At 36.8% G+C, this 27,251-nt stretch overlaps 1 protein-coding gene across 4 annotated transcripts in view; it reads right to left on the bottom strand.

The window, feature by feature from the left end:
• The window catches only part of uggt2 (UDP-glucose glycoprotein glucosyltransferase 2), a 99,751-nt gene that overhangs the window by 25,890 nt on the left and 46,610 nt on the right, over window positions 1–27,251 (bottom strand). For all 4 annotated transcript variants that reach the window (XM_069179098.1, XM_069179099.1, XM_069179101.1 and 1 more), the window contains 9 exons: window positions 25,559–25,765; window positions 23,624–23,755; window positions 13,473–13,603; window positions 12,857–12,952; window positions 10,250–10,352; window positions 8,218–8,297; window positions 3,774–3,963; window positions 2,453–2,611; window positions 470–555 (listed from right to left, as the gene is read on the bottom strand). In XM_069179098.1, the coding sequence (XP_069035199.1) occupies window positions 470–555; window positions 2,453–2,611; window positions 3,774–3,963; window positions 8,218–8,297; window positions 10,250–10,352; window positions 12,857–12,952; window positions 13,473–13,603; window positions 23,624–23,755; window positions 25,559–25,765 (1,184 nt within the window). The remainder of the gene's footprint in view (window positions 1–469; window positions 556–2,452; window positions 2,612–3,773; window positions 3,964–8,217; window positions 8,298–10,249; window positions 10,353–12,856; window positions 12,953–13,472; window positions 13,604–23,623; window positions 23,756–25,558; window positions 25,766–27,251) is intronic.

The following is a 27,251-nucleotide window of genomic DNA, read 5'->3' as shown; positions in this document are numbered from 1 at the left end:
TCACATGAATAAAAAGGTACTGTGAATATCATCTTCTCTTTGCAGCAAATGGTATTATCCATGGAGAGAGGGGGCACCTCAGGATTTGATTGATGAAGTAATGGTCATTTTTTATTCAGATGTATAAATCTTACCAGGGCAGCAGATATATATTTAATCCCTTTCTCTTTATTGTTTAAAGCTTTTTTGGAGGGAATACCAAAGCATCCATATGACTGGCAATCAAGTCCGCGAGGAATTCTGCTGACATTTCTTGTTTCGCCTTATTTTTTTGCCCTTAAAGAAAACTTTCACCATCCAATCTAATAAGCATGCAAGACTGTTGACAGTACTCCGAGCAGCTCCTGTTTTTCAAACAGGATGACCATGTAATTCTCAAAACACAGATGTTACAAAAACAACTTTATCACACTGACATTTCATTATACCAATAATACAAACTTGGAATCAACAAAGAGATTATACTCACGCAAGTATTTGATAGATGTCTTCTGACCTGCTTTTACGTAACCTCAAGGTCCAGGCACCTGGGTTGGCTTTCAGCTGAAAGTATCCCTGTTAAAAATAAATCACAGCTCTTTCATTTGTTGTCACTAAGATGATGCCATAGACCCACTCAGGAGAAACTGGATTAAATGTAAAGTACAACTTTTGACAACACCATATACCATAGGGTTGCTGACTTTTCTAGATTGCTCTGGAGTCCGCTGAAAAGACAAGTACTTTCCTACACTACCGTGCACACACATCACAACCAGCCAGTGTCAGGATCCCTAGCACTTTTTATAAGATGATGCGCTATAGTGATCTATCATTTGCTTAACACCACGGAACCCAAGAAAAGCACTGGCCTGATTGACCAATATAGCTCAGATTTGGAACTACTACAGCCATATTTTACAGTACCCCAGTACCACCACCAGAGTGATTAGATTGAAATAAATACGGTCAAGCTATCAGTGTTTTCTGTATATCATCACAAGGTTTCCCAATGTTAGTGTCATGTTATCGTCATAAACATAATTTCCACCAATGTTTAGGAATGTTTAGGAAAGTGAACGTCATATACTATCTTAACTATAATGAGCAAAATACAAATTAAAAGTCATGACTTAAAGTTTAAACTTAAATTAGTAAGTCATGACTTACTGGTTTCAGAACCATTTGCAAATCTCAAGGCAATGGTACATTTTATCCAGTACCTACAGTAATGCTTACAAATGAGAAAAGGGAAATTGGTCCGTGTTATGACCCCAAGAGTCTAGGGGTAAAGGGGTGTAGCTTTTAAGATGGATTTGGATGCAGGTGGTTTTCTGGTGAGGGACTTAGGAATTGTGACAAAATGTTTGGTGCAACAGTGATTTATTTTAAAGTGAATAAGTAACTGGTACATATACAGGACACAATAACACACAGGGAAAAGGAACTTGAGCAGTGCCGAAGGAAAGAAAATAACTAACAAAATGGAGCGGGCTAATAAAGTGAGGGAAAGCTGACCTAGCTATCAAAACAAAACCCAAAACACCCGGTCTTCGGCGTCTTCTAATGCCCTGGCTAACCTTCACTGACTACAAAAAACATACAAGACAAAAGGCACTAACCTGTCCTAAACTAGTGTTTCTAAACACAAAGACCAACTACATGTGCAAAAATGTACCCGACAACCTTAACTAACCCTTTACACAAAAGTTCACACAAATACACAATTGAACTACGAAAACAAATAAGGGAAAACAAGAGTAGACAAAAGGAATAAGGTACAAAAGTGCACAGAGGTTGAAATAACATGTTTGGGCAAGGTAATGGCGAAATTAAGGATAATACAAACAAACGAAAGTACAAGAAGACTAACACAAGCTGAATAGAGGAAGTGAAAAAAAACTAACATACAGACAGACACGGGGACGTAACAGTCCATGTTAGTTGCTTAGTTTCCAGTAATAAGGTGATTTAGCTTTAATAAATGTCAGTATATCAAATGTATAAAAAACTGAGCATTTTCACTCTGTCTCTTCAGAGTATGATTTTAACAAGGTCTTATTCTATTTAGATACTTCTTGTTTCGTCCCACACAACCCCTGCCTGTTAAAACTGACACCTGATCAAATGACAGCATTCGAAAGCTCTTCCAAATAACTAAAATAAAAAGAAACTAATAAGGTATTGAAAATTCTTACTGATGCCATGTGAACTACAGTATGAAATGCAGTCAAATGGCTTTCTGTTCTTTTTAGAGTGGGTAAAGAATCTCTTATTTGCATGGTTGTTCCTTTCTCGTTTCTCGGTTTCCTTTTGTACTGTTTTGAAATACAATATGCTTATAACAAAGCAGAAAGACTTCTGTCTGAATAAAAATGTCATAGGGTATGTTTGGGTTTTCCTGACAGGTAAAAGCTTCTATATGTCTGCATTTCACTTAACACAGGACAAGCTTATAGAAAGAAAAACATACCAGATTAGCCATTACTATGGTGTCTTGCATAAGAAGGTCAGTCTTCGTCCCCAGAGTGAACTGCAAACCTCGTGGGGGCTGTCCAGTCGTGATATCAAAGCAGTGCCCTTCAAGCAGCAGGTACTCCAGTTCATATTCTGCTGTTACAAATCCATTTAGCTGGCAAAACAGTAAGATACAATGAACATCAAAGAAAACACATACAAATATTTATACATGTATGTTTATTTATTAAATGTTTAGGCATCATTTTGATTAATTTACTGAACATGACTGAATATTTGAATTTCGAGTATTGCTGCTTAAATACGCTACATGTAAAACAGCAAAACATGGAAGACAAATACATAAAGTTACCATTATGCTTCATGAATCAAGAAAACACCTTAACGCCATCAGTATGCTTCAGGCCATATTAAGTCATAGTAGTCATGTGCTCTCTGTGCGTTTACAGCCAGAAATATATAACCTGGCAAGACGCAATGGCCAAGCCTCATCTGTCAATGACAGACCATGATCTGGGAGACTTGCTACAATCTAATCATCAGACTTGTCATCAGACCATTTGTGGGATGAGCTATGATGGCTCCTAGAGCTCCACGAGAAGAATAGGACGGACTTTTACAGTACTGTACAACCTGGTACAAAGCAATCATCGTAAATGTTGAGCTTTAATTGCTTACTATGGTGTCCACACACGCTTATAGACTTTGAGTTGTTTAATCATGTTGATGACAAATGATAACCAACATAATTATGTTACCTAAGGTATATTTCTAAGGCTCTTTTCCAAAACACAGTCACAGGGGAACCGGAGCCTATCCCAGCAGGCAACAAGTGCAAGGCAGAATACACCCTGGAAAAGGCACCAGTCCATAGCAGGTCACACACACACAAATATGCACACATTGACACTGGGGCCTATTAGTCCTTAAACCTACCAGCTTTTCTTTGGATTGTGGGAAGAAATCAGAGAACCTGTAGGAAACCCATATAAACTCCATGCAAAGAGCACCCCAGTAACTGAACCCAGGGCCTCAGCTCTGTGAGAAAGCAATACTAACCACTGTGCCACTGCTGAGACAGTATGAATAAGAAATATTTATGCACTGAGTATCAGAAAAGGTACAGTCCAGGTCTGAACTTGTGAATTTACAGTAGTAAAAGTCTTGGCTTATCTTGGCTCATGTTGTTCCAGTTTGCAAAAGCTGTACATCCATAATTTGCTAAATTTAAACAAAAATATGACTGTATACTTATAAGCCAGTCTTCCAAGGCCTTGACACAATGTTGTTTTAATTTATTTATTTTTTTATCATACCTCCTGTAGGTGAATGTTATCCAGGTCATAGAAGCTTCGTACGGACTCCACCAGCCAGCTCTCAGGTGTTATCATGTTCAGGGTGAAAAGAGGAGATTCTGGCATCTCCACAAATTTGGCCACTGGGCCAGGAGACAGGGAGTTATTAGATAGAAAAGATACGTCAGGCTCCAGTACAAAACGGTAGAAGCTGGAAAATAAAGTGAGAGGAATTGTTAGATAATAGTGGGTCTATTGTGAAAGTCAGAAGCTAGTAGCTAGATACAGATGCAGCCATTCAAAATGCGCGGTAAAAACCTGCGGTACAGTAACCTACCCACAAGCCACCGCAGGGCACCGGAGGGCACCGCGGTAAGTGATTGGCTGGCCAAAATGACCGACAGGGGCACTCGTGGTGCATTGGTTGGTAGTGAAAAGATTTAATCATTTAATGTCTTTAGTGTGCACATTTTAATCTGCTTAGTTTTGAATATTTAAATGGATTTTACCACTAAAGGGAAATTTTAGTAGCTGAGCATAAAAAGAAGAGGAGCATAACGCATCTGAAGGTCATAAACAATATTAATTTAGGAACATAAACATTACTGTATGTATGTAAACTGTACTGTGTATGGCTGGTCTTGGTAGTTTAAAGAAAAAATACACACCAGTCTTCCATTTCTCCCTTAACATTTTAAGCATGAAAGTTTTATGAAACGGTACCCAAATATGCGATTGCTGTATAGAATGAATTTTAATTTAAAAAAATTATTTAACACGAACATTAAGCTGTTTACATCTTCCGCCTGAGAACAGTCACCCATTGCTACCCAACGCAGAAACACAGCCACCAACTAGCAAAGAGAGGACATTAGCTAGCCAATATGATAAAGAAATAAATGATTATTTCGTTTATTTCTTTTGCACATTTATTTGAACATTTCCATCGATTGCACAAGCACTTGGAAACTGTCCAATCCCTAGTTCATCAGGCATTTTACGTTTGGCGCCGGTCTGTGTCTTCCAGGATATAATGCCAGCGAACTCCTGTTTTTATGTCCACTATAACAGACAATCTCCTTTGCTTTTAACCGAGCGTTTAATAATTTCCTAAAATGAAAATGATTTACTTTATTTCCCTCACGGGATCAATAAAAGTATCTATCATCTGTCTAAACTATGTGACAGAATTCTGGGGTCTCCCCATACCAGAGATTTATGGTAGGGCTTCAGAATGGTGATTGGCTGACACCATCTGACACCCCTCTGATTGGAGAAAAAAGACGTGATGGTTTGCTATACATACTGTACCAGGAAGAGGATTTCTTTCTATTCAAAACGTGTATTTTAAAAGTTTAAGAATTAAAACCTTACAGCGTACACAGATTTCTAAACTGATCAAGATCGTTATCTTTGTCTTATGCATAATAATGTTCACCGCTCTGTCCAGCAAATTAATAATAAACTTTATTTTATATAGCGTTTTAAACGAATAAGTAATTAGATTGCTCATAAACCCAATCACTTGCTTTTTCTTTTTATTAAGGCTCAGATTTCAACTATAGATCGTATTATTAATAACCATAATAACAACCAACCAACAAAAACAACCATATAAACATAATACCAACCAAAAACATAGATAACAACCACAATACAAAATCAAATATATCAAACCATTTTACTCTCGCAAAGTCCTCCAATTATCATAATCCCGCCCCTTATGCAAAACCAAACCTTCCTCCCATCCCAGTTTATCCTGTTTATCATAAACAAAATCCACCTCAATTTTCAACATAAAGCATTACACAAATCAATACCTCAACACTCCATACTCAACAACGATAATTCACAAACAGCCAGAACATGTAACTACACATTCCCAAACAGACCTAATTTCCATAGCCCCGCCCCTTATGCAAACCCAACACCCCTCCCCTGTTCTCTCTCTCCCCTGGCGGTTGTAATCGTTTTTATTTTCACATAAAATTTAGCAAAGTCATGTATTTTAAAAATCTTAAGATTTCTATATTTATGTCTTTATTTAGTGGTTTCATTAGTGACAAAGGCTACACTTTCTTGGAAAAATGTCTTTTATGTAAACCATGTTTGCTATTAATTCATTCAGGGCTAAAATATGTTCATTGTCTTATAATGAAAGATGGGTTCCTTTCGCCGTAGTCGGGTTGAAATTAGAAGCTTGCCACGCCCGGACTGTTACACCAACGCATTAGCATGTTAAAGCGATTTCATTGAGGAGCCTAGCCTTTAACTAGTAAGTACTGTACTTACTGGGTTTTTGAGGGGGGGGGAGGTGTCTTTCGCTGGAAATCTCGCCTCCTACTTTGAAAATACCTGTGAAACCGGTTCAATTCGTCACAGCCAGCACTCCTGCAGAGAGGGGGGTTGTACTTGCAGTGTATACAGTACACGCGTTATGCTCTTCGTTAATGTCTAAGCCAGAACATATCATTATATCTCATTTTGTATTTCTTAAAAAAAAAATAGTTTTCCCAACCTAACAGTATTGTTTTTAACCTGTAAAGCGCTTTGAGGAGCCACCTTTAAAGGCGCCATATACAATAAAGTTCATTATTATTACTATTGTAAATTTGCTGGACAGAGAGGTGAACATTATTACACATAAGACAAAGATAGCGATTTACGTTGTATTGTGTATCGTGCTGCTTTAATACAGTTTTAAATAATTAAAAGTCTAAACAGTATCAGCTTTATTTATGGGTTTTAAATAAAGGTGATTTAAACGCGATTTAAATTAATATAAATGTTTATATTGTAACGCATAGGTGACTATTCATTGTTATTAAAATGACTTAAATTCGATCATGTTGTGATATTTAGAAATATAAATTTGTTTGGTGCGAGTGAGGTTTTATTTAATCTCTGACTCAGGGAAACGTTTCATTTTTTCAAAGAAATGTTTGTTAAAAAAAAAAGTCATGGCTCCAGCAGGATTCGACCACAGACCATGTGACATGGGAGTCAGGAACCTAACCCACAGTGCCACCAGCAAGGTCACATGGAGAGTGCTGAAAAAACACTACAGAAACATTATCAACAGACAATGTACAGCGTGTACTATTCTTGTGTTGCGGTACATGAATATAATTATATCACTATTAATTTCTTTAGATACGCGATTCCATATTATATTCCCGTTTAATCAAATTCTAAAAGTATGCTTGTTGACTCCGGTATCACGTTAGTTAAAGACTTCGATGCTTAAAATGTTTAGGGAGAAATGGGATACTGGTGTGTATGTTTTCTTTAAAGTACCGAGACCAGCCATATACTGTTTGTTTAAGTTCCAAAATTAATATCGTTTATGGCCTTCACACGCGTTACAGTATGTTCCTATTCATTTTATGCTCAGGTACTAAGATTTCCCTTCAGTGGTAAAATTCCATATACATATTCAATACTTAAACGGGCACAGTTAAGACATTAAATATACATATACATACTGTATACAGTACAGTTTGCATACGGTAATATGTTTATGTTCCTAAATCAATCTCTTTTATGAGCATGTGAAAGGCATGGTGAATCGATTCTCATAAATTACTGTACTTTGCATGATTGGAAACAAATGCGTGATTGCGAAATGCTGTGGTGTTACTTTTACAAAGACGGTCAATGAAAAAAAGAATGTGGACCAGTGGACCAGACTTTGAGTTTACAGCTTGTCCAAGGTCATTCATTATTAATCCTATTAGTAATATCTTCGTTAAAGACTTTGATGGCGACAGCACAAACATGAGAGGTTGAGCTTTATTAGCTCCACCTTGCGGAAATTCCGGATACTATTATTTTACTTGCGGTATTATAGGAGAATTTACGGTAACTCGCGGTAGACTGCTTAAAGCGCACCGCAAAATAATGCGGTATTGCCCGCTCGTTTTGAATGGCTGCATCTGTACCTTTCTTTTTTATGTTCATGAGATCAAAGGATGGACATTTTATATTTACTGATTCATATTTTTTTCCACCCAGTGATTGCGCTATGATGATGAACATGGAAAATGAACACCACTTACTAAATATTTAAGGCTCTTAACTACAGTAAAAGACCCGATACCCCTGAATTTCTATAGCCTGGCATTGAAAGTGTAAAGCATACAGTATAAGCTGCCATATCTGTAAGTAATAGAATAGCACTGAATGGGCTCTGTTACATACAGTATATATAATATACATAATTTTTACAAACATTTAGTGCCCCTCTGACCTTTGGTTCTCTCACCCAATCTGGCTAAAAGCAGGTTCTAGCAAACAATGTATAAAAGAGCCCCACAACAATAAAAAGTTAATATACAGCTAGCAAACATTTTTACTACCAGTTATTGGTTTTTGTTCAGTCAAAGCAGAGGCTTGTGTAAAAATATCTCTGACCCCTGGGTGTCCACACACATAAACAGGAGTTTAATTATATTTCACTGCTTACCCCTTCAGAGGCATCTCTGAAAGCTTAGACTTGCAGTTCATAAATACCTGCAGCTTCATATTGATCACTTGACTGAGCACCTAGAAAAACATGGAGAAAGCAATCCAGTTATTTCACAGAAAATAAAATAAATTAGTTTCTTTAAAAGTAACCTTTCTAGATGCAATAATGATCATTTCCTATTGTGTCTAGACCATATTCCTCTACTAAAACCACTGCAAATGGTACTTAAAACAGAGAGAGAAAATATTTCCTTAAATATTATTGTCGTAAATCCTTTTAATTCTTGCATAATTTACTAGTACAGTATTTTTTGTTCCCATATAAATGCCATTACCAATAACATAAAAGGCAAGAGACTCATATACTGTAAGGACACATATATGTATTTTGCCAGTCTAAATCTCATGTTTTCTTAAGCTACTAGTTTTGGTAGCTCACAGAATTTGCCAGTAATGAAGAAAATGGGTGTAATATGTTGCAGTAACAGCAGTAAAAGGTTTTTGCTTAATAAACCCAGAAGCAGGCAGAGAAACAACTGTGAACAGAACAACAGCAGCGTGAGGAGACAGCAAGGTGCTTTAGTAGCTGGCAGTGGAGATAGACAGGCGCAATGAAGGTAAACACAGGCAAGCATGGTCCAGGTAAACACAGTCCAGAGCCATGAATGGGGACAAGCAAACGTTAAAACCAAGGGACATAGTGCAAGCTTCAGAGGAGAACTGAGAGAAAGAAGTCAAGGGCCCAGGATACAGGAAGCAAACACAGAGAGAACTTCAGGTGGGTAGCTGCGTCAGCATGCGTAGGCTGCAAAGGAACAAGTAATAGGTTTATTCCATGCTGAAAAAAAGAAGAAAGAGAACACAACGTTTCGGCCGTGGAGCCTTCTTCAGGTGTGACATCTGAAGAAGGCTCCACGGCCAAAACGTTGTGTTCTCTTTCTTCTTTTTTTCAGCATGGAATAAACCTATTACTTGTTCCTTTACAGAGAGAACTTGGGAACTCAGGGAGCAGCTAGAGATGTAGTGAGCTCAATGACAGAGTTCCCAAGTACTGCCAGATCACAGCTTATGTAGTCCTGAACTACCTGAGGTGGGCATGGTGAATAATTGCCTCCAGGTGGTACAAGACATCTGTGAATTAATTACCATGGAAACTGGAGTTGAATGGCAGGTGAGTGTCAGTGTGACACGGCTACTGTGTAAATACTAGCTTGCCCTGCTGCTCATGCTCAGTGATTTCCCATTGTCGTGCACGTTCCCTCATCATCAAAGTGAATTCCATTTGCTTGCAATTAGACTCAAAACTGTTTAGTTTGCATACTGGCAAATAAGAAATGTTTACAGGTCTTATTATGCACCAACACCCATTTGCAAGGCAAAATAATGAACTAGAATACTATGGATTCTATTGCATGATATGAACACTATACGTCAGTGCCAAACCTTACATCTAATCTGAGCTAACTGGTGTGTAATTAGGGGAATTCCGAAATCAGATTCACTTACAGGGGGCTGCACTTAATGTCTATGGTATACACTGATCACAGTCCAGTATTTCATGCATGAAAACTTCAATGCCACTAACACAGAACATACAGGCAGTGGGTTGTGCTTTTTGACCAAGTAAAGGAGCCAAATGTAATGATCTTGAAGCACTTAATAACAGAATATGCCCTATTCTTCTAAACAGGCAAGAGCTTAAAGACAAAAATAAGTAGATTAAAAGCACTGACAGAGCTTGGAAAAGAACCTATAACTTAACCAACTATCAAAACAATAGACAGCATTTAGAGTATCTGTTCCAAAAAAGTAGGCAACACACAACTACTATTTTTTTCAGTGTATTAAGTTTACAGCCTCTTTAGTGCACTGATCTTTTCAGTGTTTGACAGTGTCATGTGGGAGAAAAAACTCCTGAAAGGTGACTTCTCTTTAAAAAGCAGGTGGGATAATTCATTTGGATTTAATTGCAAGAGAATCACACCTCAACAGATGCTATATCAAACAACAATACTAAGATCTCTTCTTACAATTAACAGAGATGACATCTTCTGCGCCTCCCTGCTCACTGGGTCGACAATGGCCACAACATGATAGAACACTTCATCTTCTCTGGGGGGTATCTGAACTACACTGGAAAAACAAAGGAAAAACAGAATTTCAGTAGATGCACACATGTGTGCCTTACAGTCAGCTGTTTACAATAAATACTGTAATAAACTGGGTGAAATTGTGGAAATTGTGGAGTATAATTAGCTCTTTCTTGTGGGTTATTTTTACAACTCAGTAAAGAGAGAAAAATAGTTTGCAGGTAGAGTTTTAGGTGGACATTTTTCACATATGCACTAGTTTGAAGAGCTAGTGGCACTGAAGTGCAAAAGACAAATAAATAAAAAACTAAGTGAAATAAGACCAAACTGCATCTGGTTAAATAACTCTAGCAACATATTCTCAATTCTTAAGATGCTCCTGGGCAGGTTAATTTAAACTTGACCTGACTTTGAGGTTAAGAGCTTGACTCACAGACCAATCAGTTCCCTGCAAAAAATGATGTCACCTTTCTCCAGGGATCCAGCCATGCTGACAGTTTACAGTTTGCCGATAATTTTTATTTGAAAGATACCGTTTCAGCAGACAGCATATACTTCACATTGATGGTCTATTAAGCCCATACATTTAGGCCCATTAATTGTTAATACTGCTCATCACAGCCAAGCATTAAAATAATTCCAATTCTGTTTATAGGGCTGCGATTCCCTGTGACTGGTGTCTTTTTTTACTGTTTTGGCAACTTCAAGCAATTTAGTAAAATGACAAGATGTTGTACAATATAGTGGTGTTTGTACCAAAACAGTTTTTTTGTACATTCATAACCTTTCTCGACCACACATTAATGAATAATATCGATCAGGGATTTCATTAAATAACTGGTAACATTATCAAATTTAATTCTACCCACTGTAAATGAAGCTTGTGTTCCCTGAAGCTATGCACCCTGACCTAAACTTTTCTTGCAGCATTTCCTAATATAAAAGGTTCTCCAGAAGGCCAATCAAGGCTGATTCTGATTTTTTTAAACAGGAAATCAGCACAGCATCAATGTCGAGTTAAAGAATAAAACATAGACTTTTTGTTTTTACCTGGCTTAAGACTTTCTGCAAGTTGGGGGTAGGGGAAGCCTCACCTACTGTGTACTACTTCAAACCTACTGATTCACACAACAAAAATGTTGGAAAAAAAGACAATATCCCAATAAAGGAATACATTCTTTATTGGTTTATGATGATGATTCCTTCTTCTCCAGTCATACACAGCTGTGCTTCTTCTTGTTTGGCGAAAATTTGGGAACATTTTCCTTCAGAAGATTGCACTACACTGTTTAGTACCGTACCACTGTGGATGATATTTATGTATTTTGTCCTAGCCCTCTGCCAAGTCTTCCCCGTTATGGTCCAACTATTGTAAATGCATATATAACTGCTGCATAAAAATGATAGTCGATTCTTTGCCAGGTGTCTTCTCTGGCTTTTGCAGAGGCTACAGTACAACTCCTTGGCATTACAGCAGATTTTAACGTCTAGAGAACAAATAGAGTATATATAGGCAATCTCAAAAATAGTCATCATTCATGGTCAATGAATTAAGATGTCTGTTCTTTTGCCGTGGTTTAATTGACATGGATGAAAGTTTCAATGCTCGACCCTCGTTGTCTACTTAAGTGCAGCATGAACTTACATCACGCTGTTTAAACCACATAAATTAAACCTGGGTTTTCTTGAAATGGAATTAACATGAACTCAATTATCGAGTTAAGTCTATCTAGATATAACTTGAGAAAATCCTGAATTATCCTGCCTCAAGAAAAAAACTACTTTCTGTAGTTGGGTATTAAAAAAAATCAAAGCACCAGTCTACACTTTCTAGTCTTAAAAATTTCTGTTATGCATATGCAGGTTACTCCTTACATCACCTTATATCACCGTCAAAACCATACCAACCTGATTCAGACACTCTTTTTGCTTTGCATGCTCTCTTTTAGTTTTCACACCCTTGCTTTTTAGAATATGTGTACATTATTTTATAAGATTATGAGTCTTCACCTTTAAATTCACATTTAATGATTGCACATACTGTACACTCTTTTCAGCTAGCATGTTGACTCTTTTTAGATTGTAAATGTGAAGGTCCACATTTTTTAGCTTGTGTCACCCCTTTTCAGTTTGCAGCACCTCTTTTTTATTTGCAATGCATCTTTTTTTTTTATTTGCTTGTCTTTTGCACTTCAGGGCCACTGTAGTTACATCCTATAAATGAACTATTTTTTTCCAGACTCTAATGATTAGAAATTTATTAGCTACCCACTGCATTTCTCAATACATTTAAAAAAAGGTTATTAGCATAACGTGAAAAATGAAGGGCGTCACTGGGATGCAGTGGTTTGCAATGCAGCAATCACAGCTCTGTGGCCCTGGGTTCAATTCGTGGGGTGCTTTTTTCTGTATGCACTTTGTATTTTCTCCATGTGTCCGCTTGGGTGATGGCCCTCTGATGGACTGGACTGTGTAGCTCAGAGAACAAAGCTGTACAACAGAAATGGGATTCTGTAGGTTTGCCGCATCTGTAATAATCGGACTTACCTCAGTTCATCTTTAATAAACCGGATATCTTTCCTGGATTCTCCCTTGTGAGCTGAAGTCAGAAGAGCATCAACTTTCATAACGAAATCACTTGCTCTGCACAGAAAAAAAAGACTGATTACCAAACTGTGTACTTGAACTGAATGCACTTACATATTATTTGATGTGTTAAGTAACTTAAACAAATATGCACACACAGAAAAACTTAAAGCATATAATGCAAACGTATACACTTCTCGAACTATTCTTATTTTGTCTAGTACAATGCAAACACTGCCAAGATTTTTTTTTTTACAGAAAATAAAGCAGAATTGAAAATTTTTAAAACTGAATATTTAAAAACACAAAAGGTGCAGTTTCAAAAACATTAAATAATGCCTACAAACCACAGGCATCCTGGAGTTAAAATTCCAAGACCAGCATGTATAACCGACCGAAAAAACATACATACTATAAAAAAAAATCTAAAGATATTTTAGAAATTTGAAGATCTCCCTGTATAGTTGGATTAAGTACAGGAAATTGATTACATATTATTTTGAAATAATACTTGGTATTTAATGGATGGGGAAGTACCAGTCATTTCTCAGAAAATTAAGTAAAAACATCAACATACTGTTTCCCTTTCCAATTCATCTGCTTGATGTTTACTTTGACTTTCTCTGCTGATGTGCTCAGTGTTATCTTTTCTAGCAACTGAAAATCTTCTGGATGCAATTCTTCTTTCTCTTCAAATGGTCCCAGGACCTAGCAAGAAACCAGGCATTAAACCAAAATTACTCATCCCAAACAGGAAGTTTCACTAAATTTCCATCACAAGAAAAATCTCATTATGGCTCTATAAAAATTGTACTTCACAATTTAGACTTAAGATTATCGAGCATGTAAGGTTTTTGAAGAACATTTCTAAAACAAACAAGTGTTTGTTTCTCTCTCAAATGTCATGTATTAACAGGTACAATCTCTTTTAAAAGCAGACAATTCTATTAGAGGTGATTCTGTTGTAACACTCCTTGTGTATGGCCATAATATGTGTGCAACACAATTACAATACTTTAAATTGATTCTACTTTCCTTGTTCTTGCCCTTAGGTTCTTGTAAATGATCAACAGTTTTACAAGCTATTATTATAATGGTCATAATTTAAAATAAGTTGCAAAATATACCATTTCAAAGGGTTTACAATAAAATAACATAAGGAATCACAACAGGAATCATTTGTTTTCTATAACTAAAGATCCAAGTATCTCACCCTACTGTTTCTTGAAAGAAGCTAGGATATTGGCTTCAACAACATGGCTGAGAAGCTTGTTCTATATTCCCACAGTACTTAATCTAAAGAAAAAGGGTTTCACATACAGTAGTTTACAATAAAAAACATACAATTCCTAGTTTACACTAAGTACTCAAAACCCTTCTGATATCACCAATATACCATATCGAATGCTCTCATCCATTACTGCTATTGCAAGTTCAAATTATTCTAACAAGTTAATTTGCAAGACATACCTCTACTGAATTGTTTTCTGACAACTCCCTACCATAGTAGTAGTTTAGCTCAGATTACCATTTTTTTATAAACTTAAAAGTAACAGAATACTAACTAGTAATTAATACGTGGTTCAGTTTTGTCAGTGTGTTTATGGATGAGAGCTGCATTAACACTTTCCCAGACAAATATATGACCTGTCTTGAGTGACCACGGAAGAGTTAGTTTGTTAATCTCTTGCTTACTAAGATGTAACTGGCAGAATACCAACAGGATTTGCCCAATTTAAGTGTTTCTTATACCTGTCTCTGTCTCATCTATGAGATTACCATTTAATACAGCACTTTAAAATTGCCTGCTGCATGTTGTCAATTTCGTGCTTCATATTCACCTGAAAAAAATATTAATTTAATCCATGAGCCATATCCCATTCCTAATCTAAATATTCCCATTATCTCTTAGACAATTCATTCTTTATTGTTCTGTTGCTTTCAAAATACTGAAAAAATATTTTAGCTTTTATTAAAATGTATTAATAGTCAAGTAATGCAAGTAACATTTTTTGTCAACTTTTCTAATATCCTTTTGGCAAATGTAAATCATTGTACTTAATTTTGTTAAACCACAACATGACATGCTGTTATTTTTTATTTATTTTATAAGGGCTTTTGTATTTATTATATATTTTAATTGCATTATTAATTCATTCGGCCCCCTACTTTCCAGCTGTAGATAAATCAGTTCTGTGCTTCAAGAACATTCTCTATTGTTCCCATATGTAGCGATAACATGTTTCCATAACTATTCCACTTTTTTTTTTCTCAGAAATTGTTTCATTCTATTAGCTAAATACCTGCAATTACAAACTTCCGTTTTGGACACTCCCCCTACAGCTTCAAAGTATAACTAAAATTTTTTGATAATTACAAATTCTATTGTTTTATCACCTGTTTTCTACTTAATAACTGAATGTAAACTTAAAAAGCCTAGACCAATACAGACATTCCCTCTTTGACGTATGTTGACAGACTAAGAAACCAGCCATTAGCTGCGTCTAATGTCTTCAATTTCTGCTGCTGCAGGAATATCAAAATTGTATATCATAAAATATTTTGCTTTACATACACATCCTTGATTTAACTTAAAATATGAATACTAAATATCTGTTGTCAACAGCACATTCCTAAATCTTTTGGAGAACTATTGTCCTTCAATTTTAACCCAACCCATACAGATTTTGAGACTACTAATCCTTTAGATTAGTCTTGTGCCTGAAGTCTGTGTTCAATGTTTAGTAATACACCCTCCAGCTCTTCCATAATTCCTGTCTTTCCAGATTGCTGGGTATTCACCATTAGTATTTTGCTGCAATTCCACATGCTGATCCACTAGTTCCTTGTTCTTGCACTGTATTCCCAATACTCCTGGCATCTAGGAATGAGAACCTAACTACCTAGTCCCATTATTTTTAAATTTTACCTTTGGTTCTCTTTACATCTTCGCCACATTGTTCCTTTGTAAAAATTGACTGTATTCTTTCCCCTTTCCATTCTACAGTAGCTTAAATGTTCTACAAAATCTCTATAGATCCTTGTATCAAGCCCACTGGTACCCATTTTGTTCAGATACAAACAACTATCATACTATTAACTACAACTATGTTTTCTACCATATGTTGTATTGACAGAACAACGTGGCTTTGAATCATAACAGCAGGTTAGAATCTCGAATCAAAAGCGTTGCAGCAAATGGTGCATTTGTCAATTAATGGCATGTTCTGCACAACCCCATCATTTTACAGAGTGTTCTCTTTTTCACGAAAAACTGTCTTTCTGTCACTAACTGTTCAATTTCCCTGGAGCCTGCACCTGAAGTAAGCTCTGCTTCAGTACCTTAGGAATCAGACTATTCAACACAATGACAATGGTATTTACACACATACTGTATTCTTCATCTCATGATTGAGATCTGCAATAAGCTTTATCTTATTTACCAGTTCTTTGAGACTAGTAATGCTAGCTCTTTCTTCTGGACAAAAAAACATGATATCTGGCTATGCTATCCTGCCACTAACAATGGACATATTCCAATCCATTTTCACGCCTTCTTTAGTCAAGTGCTTGAGTTTCATCATCAATGAGTTTCTCCCATCCTTTGTGAGGTACTGGTGGTTGATCTTACCAGCAATGTTGTGCCACTGAAGATACTCACTGTTGCTGTGAACAGGCTAAACCCAATGAGGTGTTGAATGACTGCATCAAAATCACAGCATTTGAAGTAAACAAGGTCTAATGACAATTTTGATAAATATAAAAAATAAATAAACTTGATTAAATGTGCATGACATTCAGCAATGATGGTCATTATGGCCACAATTTTTCTTTGTTTATGGCGCAGTTTAATGACAGAGTAATACACAGAAGAGAAAAAGGTTTGTGTACAGTATTTTACAAAATAAACACAAAAAACACACTTTACAAAGACTGTAAGTGCCTAAGTCCAGGCCTTCTACAGTCCAAAGCTACACTCACCCGTCCCTACAAAGAACCCTAATGCAAACTGAGACACTGTTGTTTAGGGCAGTAATATCAGTTTCTACATATCAAACTGACTGTTCAGAGGACAGTCTGATATCTAAAACTGGAGGAAACTTCCTCTAAAATATCCCAGAGATACAAACTCTGCAGGTATTAGAAGGTATTAAAATTTCCCTAAAAAATATAAAAAACACGGCCCTTTTCCATCACATTTACTGTCTCTTCAGTACTCAAAAATACCTTTTAAGTTTCAGTACTCAAAGAGTAGACCCAAATTACTGGAGCTTTGGCCTGTAGAAAGGTGGCACTCACTCGGGACACTCTTGCTTCTTCAGTTCTGGAGACAGAGAAAGAATATTATGATGGCTGAACCCCTAATATACCTCTATTTACCATCTTTTAGACTTGCCAGTCACCTCTCAGCTTAAATTATTATTGCTATTTGGGCATCTTCTACCAAGTCTCCACTCAGACAAAGGATAGTTCTGTCTATAAGACTATGATTTATTTTTGTTTCCAAAGCCCGAACTAAAAACTGATCTCTAATTGAACTGAGTGGTGTACATAATGCTATATGGCTATGTGTAACTCATATGGTATAACTGGAATGCCCCAACACGTTAAAAATATGAACAGTATTATCATCAGACCAGCTTACATTATAGCACAAAAACAAAATCTTATAGAAGTTCTGTATACTAACATAATATTTCCAATAAAGTAAAAGGAAATGAGGAATGTCCAACATAAGCAGCCTAAAGATACAGTAGTTATCCACCAAGGAACTAAGCTATAAGTGCCATTTGTGAGGATAACAGACTGTGGTATGAAGAATGAAACACAATTAAGCAAAAATCTTCTCGTATGTACCAACACCAAAAATCTATTGATAGCCACTGTCATTAAAGGCATCAGGAAGGAAGATTATTTGGAGCAATGGAGGGTATTAACAAAATTACAGTTTTTCTCAATTGCTTTAACACATTTTCTTAAGTGAGACATACAAGTTCAAAACGGTAAATGCAAACCCCACAGCAGCAGCATATTTTGAAAAACACTACCAAGATTGCTTTCACACAAAATGCAAATGAAAAGCACATTTTAGCAAATGCATACATTCAAATTGCAGCAATTGACACATATGTCAATAAGGTGAGTCTTGAGAAACTAAATGAATGTATCTGTTTGCAGTTAAAAGCAACCAATTCCATGTGCTGTCAACCTTACTTTGCACATTGAAAACTGCACCTGCAAAATTATTCAATGATTATTCTGTGTTAAAATACAAACGTTACATTATCAGCTAATTAATGTCAATAAATAATGGATTAAGAACATGGAGAAAGAGTCCGGAAGGGGAAAGGACTGTTGTTAAAATGGATGTTGCGAACAATAGCATTTGTCTCTGGGAGATTTGGAGTGCAGTTAACCAGGATTATGCCACATTTCGTCACAAATTCAGTGAGCCCCTCGACCACTAACCGAGTCCTTAGAAGAAACCAGGTGTACATGAGGCAATTATATAGAGTTCCTTTTGAGAAGAACAGTGACAAGGTGAAAGAGATGCATTACCAATAAGGTCTGATCAGAGTGGTGGTGTTAATTCATAATATAAAACAATACTGAGACATTTTTAACTCTACAGTAATTGTGAGATTACAGTAAACTGAACAGTTTTATAATCAACTGTGTACTGTATTCTGTCTTTCACAGAAAGTAATGGAGCTAGAGGAAAATGAAACTCAACATACATTGATATGCGTGGATGAAACTGGGTTTAACCTACCAAAAAACATACCAATCTGGCAAAAACCTTGTGGGTGAAAGAGCCACAGTGAATACTGCAGGCCAATGTGGTGGCAAAATCACTATGTGTGCAGCCATAGCTGAAAATGGTGTCCTTGCCCATATCCCAACCAGAGGGACCCTGCCCCAGGTGATACAAGGTATCAGGGAAGCAAGTAGGGTTGGGTCCATCTGGCCGCCGGCCTCTGGTGAGGTCACAGTGGTGGTTGGAAAGTGCACTGGCAGCTGTGGTGTGAGAAAGCAGTGGCGGCTGGGCACAGGTTCGATGTATGTGAGGAGCTGCAAGTACACCACCTGAGATGCCAGAGAGGTTGTGTGTATGTGAGGGACAGTGTGTTGAATCTTGGCATGAGAGTGAGGTGTCAGAAGAGACTCAGGTTGTAGTTTGTGTGCGAGACCCAGCCTGGTGGCGTCAGGTGAGGGTGCCTGTGGGTAGCGGCGGACCAGAAACTCCCAGGGCGGCTCCTAGCTAGTGAGTGATCAGTGTGAGGCCTGGATAACCGCGGGCGAAGGACTCGTCGAGGGATCCCAAGCAGGACCGTGGCAGGTTTGTGACGGAGACTCTGGGCCTGGGAATCCGCGAGCAAAGGACCCAGAGTTCTCAGTGTATGCGACGCCATGTGGCCGGGCAAAACACAGTGTTTCAAAAAACTGTGTAATGTGCAAACTTAATGACAATTCTCATAAATTTCAGTAAGTTTCTATCAATATCTTAGCTGAATATTTCACGATATGCACTGTAAAAACACAGTACATTGATAATGCATCAGATCATTTGTATACATTTAATGAGAGAGGGGATAATTATGTCTTTAATCCTGGAAATTCCACATATTCTGGGATGTCTAAATCTAACAGTAACCTAATGGAGGGCTTTTTATCAGTGTTTAAACTAATTTGCAATGACACATCAGATTTTATTTAAATGTACTTCACACAGGGCACACATACCATAAAGTATTGAAATACCAGTCACAACCATTACATGGTATTACTTAGAAGGGTTGTGTTTTTTGTTTGTCCATCCATCCCCTTTTTCTTAATAGCTTCATGCACACTCAGTCCAGCACTAATTGAACTCATCAGACTGAACATAACAGACACCAGCGAAATGGGTTTAGCGAGCCAGATACATCCACGGGCCAAATTTCAACACCAGTTTTAGATGTTTAACTTAGAACGGTCTTTTCTGACAAATGTAATTAGAAGATGCCAGTCCAAGAAAGAGCGTAATTCTAAAAGTCTGTCAAAAACGTAATCACTCTTGAATATTTACCCTATGAAGTCAATCCAGTGTAACCAATCGAATGGGAAATCACAGGCACATTTTACGTCAATTCTTAACATGCTGTTTGAAAACAAATCTTTAATATTTGAAATATTCCAACTTAACATTTTTGATAAATTAAAACAGTAATCACTGCTTTTAAAGAGCTTCAGAAAACAAATATCTGACGTGATGGCTGTTTAAATTCCCAAAGGACTGATATGGAGTTCATTAGTTCTGCACCCTTACAAACTGTTACAGATATACACATAATAAAATACTTCTCAACAAAATAAAAGTCATTTTCAATTTATATTTATATATTGTTTTAAATATCTTCAAAAATATGCCATATTGTAGTATGAGAACAGATGCGTTAAGCTGTAGTTGTTGTTTATCACTGTGTCAAAATGTAATAATTAATAATAATAATAATTACTTACACTTATATAGCGCTTTTCTGGACACTCCACTCAAAGCACTTTACAGGTAATGGGGGTAATGGGGGTTACAGGTAACGGGGACTCCCCTCCACCACCACCAATGTGCAGCCCCACCTGGATGATGCGACGGCAGCCATAATGCGCCAGAACGCTCACCACACATCAGCTTTCAGTGGGGAGGAGAGCAGAGTAATGTGGCCAATTCATAGAGGGGGATTATTAAGAGGCCATGATTGGTAAGGGCCAATGGGAAATTTGGCCAGGACGCCGGGGTTACACCCCTACTCTTTTCGAGAAATGCCCTGGGATTTTTAATGAGCATAGAGAGTCAGGACCTCGGTTTTATGTCTCATCCGAAGGACGGTACCTGTTTACAATCCCCGTCACTATACTGGGGCATTAGGACCCACGTGGACCGCAGGGTGAGCACCCCCTGCTGGCCCCACTAACACCTCTTCCAGCAGCAACCGTAGTTTTTCCCCCAGGAGGTCTCCCAACCAGGTACTGACCAGGCTCACACCTGCTTAGCTTCAGTAGGCTGCCAGTTGTGAGTTGCAGGGTGATATGCTGCTGGCAATTAAGACATTTTTGCAAATCAATACAAAAGTAACAAAAATTAAAAGAGAAATTTAAATGGTCTTAAGTAACTTCATCATTACATTTTACTAATGTTTTTTTCAAGACAAATTTTAAACAATTTCCACATCTGCAGCAATATAAGTGAAGTATTGTACCATGCTCAAGGAAACAAACAGCAGCTTTCTGACATTTGAACCCATACCGTGCCAGTTACAAGTCCTAAGCTCCAAGCAGTAATCCACAGTGCTACCTAAAAGTTGCGCTATAGTCTCGTGACTCAAATACAATTAGAAACTGTTATCTCACTGCACAAGAATGCTTAAGAAAAAGGCACAGCTAACATGAAGAATCTGTAAACAGACACATGGTCTATGCAGTGCTTAGGATGAGGTTCAATTCTTATTCTCAGCCTTAAATTACAGAAGTGTGTGTCAAGACTGATCACTCACTAGATTCTCAAAAATGTTCTTCTATATGACTATATGGAGAAAAATGTAATAATAAAGAATGTGGGACTAGGGTATATTATGGTTGAAGTTCACTACACCTTCAATATGTAGAAAAATAGTTTCGTCACATATCAGAACCCTCACACAAACCATATTTCCAACACTTACACCTCTAGGGGCTCAGCATACACTTTACACACAAACCTACTAGTACACAAGAAAACACAGAAAAATCTACAATCAAACCACAATAGTAGTTGTATCCCGAATGCAAGACAAGAAATGAAGCAACAGGAAGAACATGAACTACTCTTTATCAGTCGCTTTCAAAACCTCTATCTTAACTTTGAGCCTTTTATTTACACCTACCCCTGAGGCACAAACAATACAAGGCTGTGAAAAGTCAAATTCATCTACTGCTGGCCCACAAAGTACTAAAAATGAAGGCCACAATACAACCCACTGGACTTTTTTTTGGGCAAGTGGGAAGCTTTATCAATAATGACCTCTCAATGGTGGATAAGTGTAAATGAGAGGATTTAAATAGTGCCTTTAATCATACTTAGCTCCCAGCAAGAGATACACATATGCCTCATCATTTATTGAAGCCTAGCAGAATAGCAACCAATGGGCACAACGTTTGATTGAATCTATATTTAGATCATTTTATTTGCAGTGACAACACACAGTAAACCTGACTGAAAGAGAAGAGAAAAAATGACATCTGAGACCAAGTCAGAATAATGATGACTTAGGAATGACAGTTTTGAATATGCCTAGTTTAAAAATTACAGTGGAGTTCAATTTTTCTTTTTGTTACAACTCTCTTGCTTTGTACATTTTGTTTTGTGTCTTCTTCTATGCATATTAACTGTATTTTTTGTTCCTGAGACAAAAGGTTTTTCAGGGTTTTTGCATGCTGCTGGAGCAGCACCTTTTACAAAGCACAGCAGACTCTTTCTGCTAGGTTTCATAAACTGGACTGAAAGCTAATAAAAATTAGTATCAGATTCAGTCTGGACTTTAATATGACTCAGAAATACGTAAATAAAGCAGCCAAGAAAGATAATAGTAAATTTAGAATATAACTAAATTGGCATACTTTAACATAAGACTGTATTTCACATCTACCGGAATGCAGTACTGCACACACCTGAGATATGGCAACAGATTCAAAGACTGAAACTAATCAAATGAGATATTTTATATAGCTGATAATCCAGTAAGTAAAATAAACTTATGAGTTGAATCAATGAGATACACTTCACAGGTCAGGAAGAATGTTTTAACAGATCATTCATACACTTAATTGAGTTTTGCACACGCACTATATCACCTCATTTGGGGTGAGGTCAGGTGAATGTGGCCTTTTTAACTATGAATGGCAGGTTCCCGTAGATCATTCTGATGTACATCAGTGAGAGTGGTGCAGATGTGCAGAGAAATAGGCTGGCTTCTGGGCACAAATAAACAATTGATATGGTGGTCCAAGTCTGAAGGTCTCGGACAAAAAGGATTGTAATTTTTCCTGATGATAACTTTGTGAATTTGTTGCTGATCAGTGTGTCTTCTTGTGAGACTAGACTATTACAAAATATAAAGTGATATTAATTGCTTCTGCTGGCTGTCAGAGGGATTTGCCTTTTTATCCTCTGCTGTCATGAGTCCTAATGCAAGTACATCAATCAAAAACACCAGGAAACAACAGACACAAGAGATAGCCAGTTAATACGATGTGAACTTTAGCCTCAAGAAAACAAAAAGTCTGGTAAATCATCAGCAGATAGCAACCACAATGTAATGATCAGAATCGTATGCTTTTAACAGAGCTGTGCATAGACACCTACATAAATCCTTTAAGACTGCTGCCCACTGCATAATTCTGCCATAGGTGATACATACTTGTGACACTCCTTTGGATATTTGGTTGAAAGAAAATGTTGAGCTTTTCTACATTTTAAACAAATTCAAAAAAAGAATAATTCCTGAGCTGTTAGCAGGTCTAGGTTAAGTAATTGTTCCTTCTTCATTTTCATCGAAAGATGTCAAAATCTGTACTGCCACATACTGCATTCTATACTGCTGTGAAATCTTTGAGGATTGTGCTTCAAGGTCATGACATCTCACAGCAATAGCTCCTCAAGTCTAAGGCAAACAATAATCGATTATCAAGATACTTGCCCTTACTCCCACTTACCCTTCCATTGCTTACAACAGCCATCTGACCAGGGAGCAGCTTAAGAACATCTTTGCAGAAAAGCTGTTGGGTTCTGATGAAATCCACGCCTATGGTGTTGTGTCTCTTTTCCAAACTGTCTTTATCCATTCCCTAAAGCAAAAGTAATGAATCATTTCAGCAGATTAAATGAATATCTATTGTCCTGGGTGGAGGTGATTTATTGTCCCTTTCTAAACATCCACTGGGACCGTGCTAAAGTTGTACTCGCATTGTCTGCAGCAAACAAAGTCAGATTGTTCTGCTACATGAAATATGCAGAGAGAGAATTACTTATTTATTGAAAATCTTTTGAATTTATTGAAGTCCCGAAACTGAACCAGCACTGCAGCAGTCAGGAATATTTCATAGGTGGATGGTGAAACTGTAACAATTGACAGCACAAACTCCAGTGGGATTACTCAGTGCTAATATTTAATGGAACTACTATTAACATTTTAATTATGTTGGATTTAATGTGTAAATGGCTCAACACCTTGATTCACTAAATGAGCTTTTCCACAAAGTCTGGTCTATTGTACTTCAAAGAACTGTTTTAATTTATGTGTGACAAAATACATACCTGGTACATTTTATAGTCAAATAGCAATACAACATAAATACAATTAGCCTCAGTCTGTTTGCATAACCCATTGTGATTGTATATTTTTGTTTTCTGAAGCCAAATTCTATTAAAAACACTATGGGGCCTATTGTGAAGCAGATAAATCTTCAGCTATTACAAGTTATTTCAGTCCCCTAAAAATACACTTACGTTCTTTTCAACCACAAAAGTTTCATAAAACAAAAAGACACTTTCATCTGGATACATCACGTTAAAATGTTCCTGAAAATGTTCAGCAGTCTTAGGAGCAAACTAGGTTTACAAAATAAACAAGGAAACTGAGACACACCAGAGGGCATTTACCGAGATAATTAATGGTTAATTAGAATTTTTTAAATTACTGTGTAATCAAAATAATTTAATAAACTAGACATAGCAGAAATCCTTTGGGGATTAATAGAAGAGAAAATCAAAAACACAATGATGTGTTTTTCTCCCAAGACAATAATCGGAAGTACATATTTTTGATATTACAAAAAGAATACTTGTTCTGGAGATATAGGTAAATACTGAATTATGAAAGTCACAACTCTTTTCAATAGGTTCAAAGTTAATTTGTGTTACAAAAACCTGAAAAGCATCACTTTGAGGACAAATCAATTTACAGTGATGCCTATCAGTACATCCTCAAGATAAGCTCTTGAATCATAGCACAAGGCAGCCCATCCTTAATTTCTCTCAAAATAGTTTTGATTAATTTATCCTTCACTGTTCATTTAAAGTCCAAGAGCGGAGCTCTGTAGAAACTCTTCAAAATTCAAGCTCTGTTGTGGAATGACTTCAGTCCACCTTCTGTCAGGGGTTAATATGAAATGTCTGTCCCACATAGCTAATTGGAGGATTCATTCTTCAATCAAGGGCAACATTCTTTGCCTTCTTACGTCAATCATTTCCTCTAATAAACTCATATGAGAGAGACTGTACAGAGCACCTGTGGCATTCAGAAAAAAAAAGTGTAGCCTGGAAACTCTCATTCCATCACTACCGATGACCTTTATATGAAAAGTAAAAACAAACTTCAAAATGAGCAAAGCAATGGACAAAACCTTAAAAATGAGATAATACAAGGAATGTCTAGACAAGTCTTCTTTTAACCTTAAGTAGGAGAGGCACATAAACATTCCCGTTGTAAAAACCTCATATGACCCCTAAACAATGGTTTTATATACAATAATGTTATGCACGTCCTTTATAAACTTAATGACCTTACAATGTCAAATGATTTTACATAAAAAGCTCTCAAGAATGATAAAGCAGGGCTCTTAAATATACCACATTAAGGTTTTACCAACCTGCAAAAAAAGGTCCTTTAGTTTAGTTCCTTGGGCAAGTAGCTGAATGTTTTCTTCTTTGATAAGCTTTGTTATAAATGGAAATGTTTCCTGTTGTTTCTGGGTGAGGAGTGTTGCCCAAATTGCTCTGGCAACCAGGCTGTTCTCTTCTGTTGGCTTCACAGTAGGGTTATTTATCACTCCGATACGAGTGTTTGGGCTGGATTTCTGAGGCAGGAAACAGAAATCAAAACACGTAAAATATTTCACAAACTTAAAACAAAAAAAACATCTCAAAATATTTTTATTCGCCGAGAGGATGTAGCTTAGTGTAAAACTGGATAATGTATAACTGTGATTTACAGCACAAACTCAAGCCTAATTTAGACATCTTTGGTGTTTTTTCTTGACTGTTGCAGCTTCAGTTTTTAATACTATTGATTATAGTCTTTAGAATAAAAGTTTACCTTAGTTCTTACTAGCTATTTTGTTTTTTTTTTTCTTTTAAATGTTATTCCTTTATCTTAGTCAGAACTTTATTCCCATTCTAATGGATAACTTGCTTTGAGTAGATGCTTCAGGTACATGCATTGATATATTACAGTGTTGTCCTCCAGTGCAAAATGATACAGATCTGTGGACAAGTATATGAAAATAAAATGCCAGCTAATTTCAGCAACAGAGAGAAACAAGATGAGTGAAATGCTGAAACATGCAATATGATATGAGACCACAAATAATATTAGCAACCATTTATTCATCACTATATAACTGCTGAATAATCAGTGCTGAAATGTATCTACTTATTAAAAAAAAATCATTAAAAAAATTGGCTTTCATGGATTCTTTCAGAAACCACCATGAGGACCAGGTACATAGTGTGTTGTGAAAGGTATCAATTGGGAGCAAAGGGGACACACCCTCAGTCAACACATGACAGAAATATCCAAAGGCTTCAAAGAAAATATACTTTTCTGCTACAATGCTGATTCATCTTTATTTAAAGGCCACTGAAATGGCAGCAACAGTAATACCATTACGGATATGGCAAAATAAAGAAAGACCTCTAAGTGCTAAAAAATTAGAATGATATTAAATAAAACACAAAGAGAATTACATGTCAGTGCAATGGAACTATTTTGGATATACTTGTTATTTAACACACAAAGTTACTATCAAGGAGTGTGTTTTAACTGACAAGAAGGCTATGCTCCTCTTGTTCTAGACCTCATTGAGCAGTGCTGGACAGAAGGAGACTGGACTACTACCAAAAGTCATTTACAAATCTGAATCAATACTGCACTTCTATCAAAAATGCACCAAAAACAAACTATGCAGCTAGGTAATCATTCATGATACATAGTTAGCACTGAGTAATCAAACATATTAAAAGTAAAAATGAGGAAGCATTAGAAACATAGCAGTTACAATAAACGTCTGTGTGCTGACAACCATTCATATTCAGCACACTTCTTGCTGGTCTGCCTCCTTCAAAATCCAGTGTAAGTGTTTTTGAGACATTAGACGGTGTTTCATACTGTACTTGTGAAGTGAAACATTTGAACGCACAGTTCTAATTCTTGCATGTTAACACTGCTCCAGACATGTTAGAAGACAGGACTGGGTGAGTGTTGCCCACAATGTGACAAACCCACATACTGTATCTGTCTCATAGAGCATGCACTGAAAAAAAAATCCAATTTTTATAATACTA

This window comes from Lepisosteus oculatus, chromosome 15 (genome assembly GCF_040954835.1).
Source record: "Lepisosteus oculatus isolate fLepOcu1 chromosome 15, fLepOcu1.hap2, whole genome shotgun sequence".
Taxonomy (NCBI): domain Eukaryota; kingdom Metazoa; phylum Chordata; class Actinopteri; order Semionotiformes; family Lepisosteidae; genus Lepisosteus; species Lepisosteus oculatus.
Note: the sequence above shows the minus strand (reverse complement) of the source record. Positions and strands in the feature narration are given on the sequence as shown.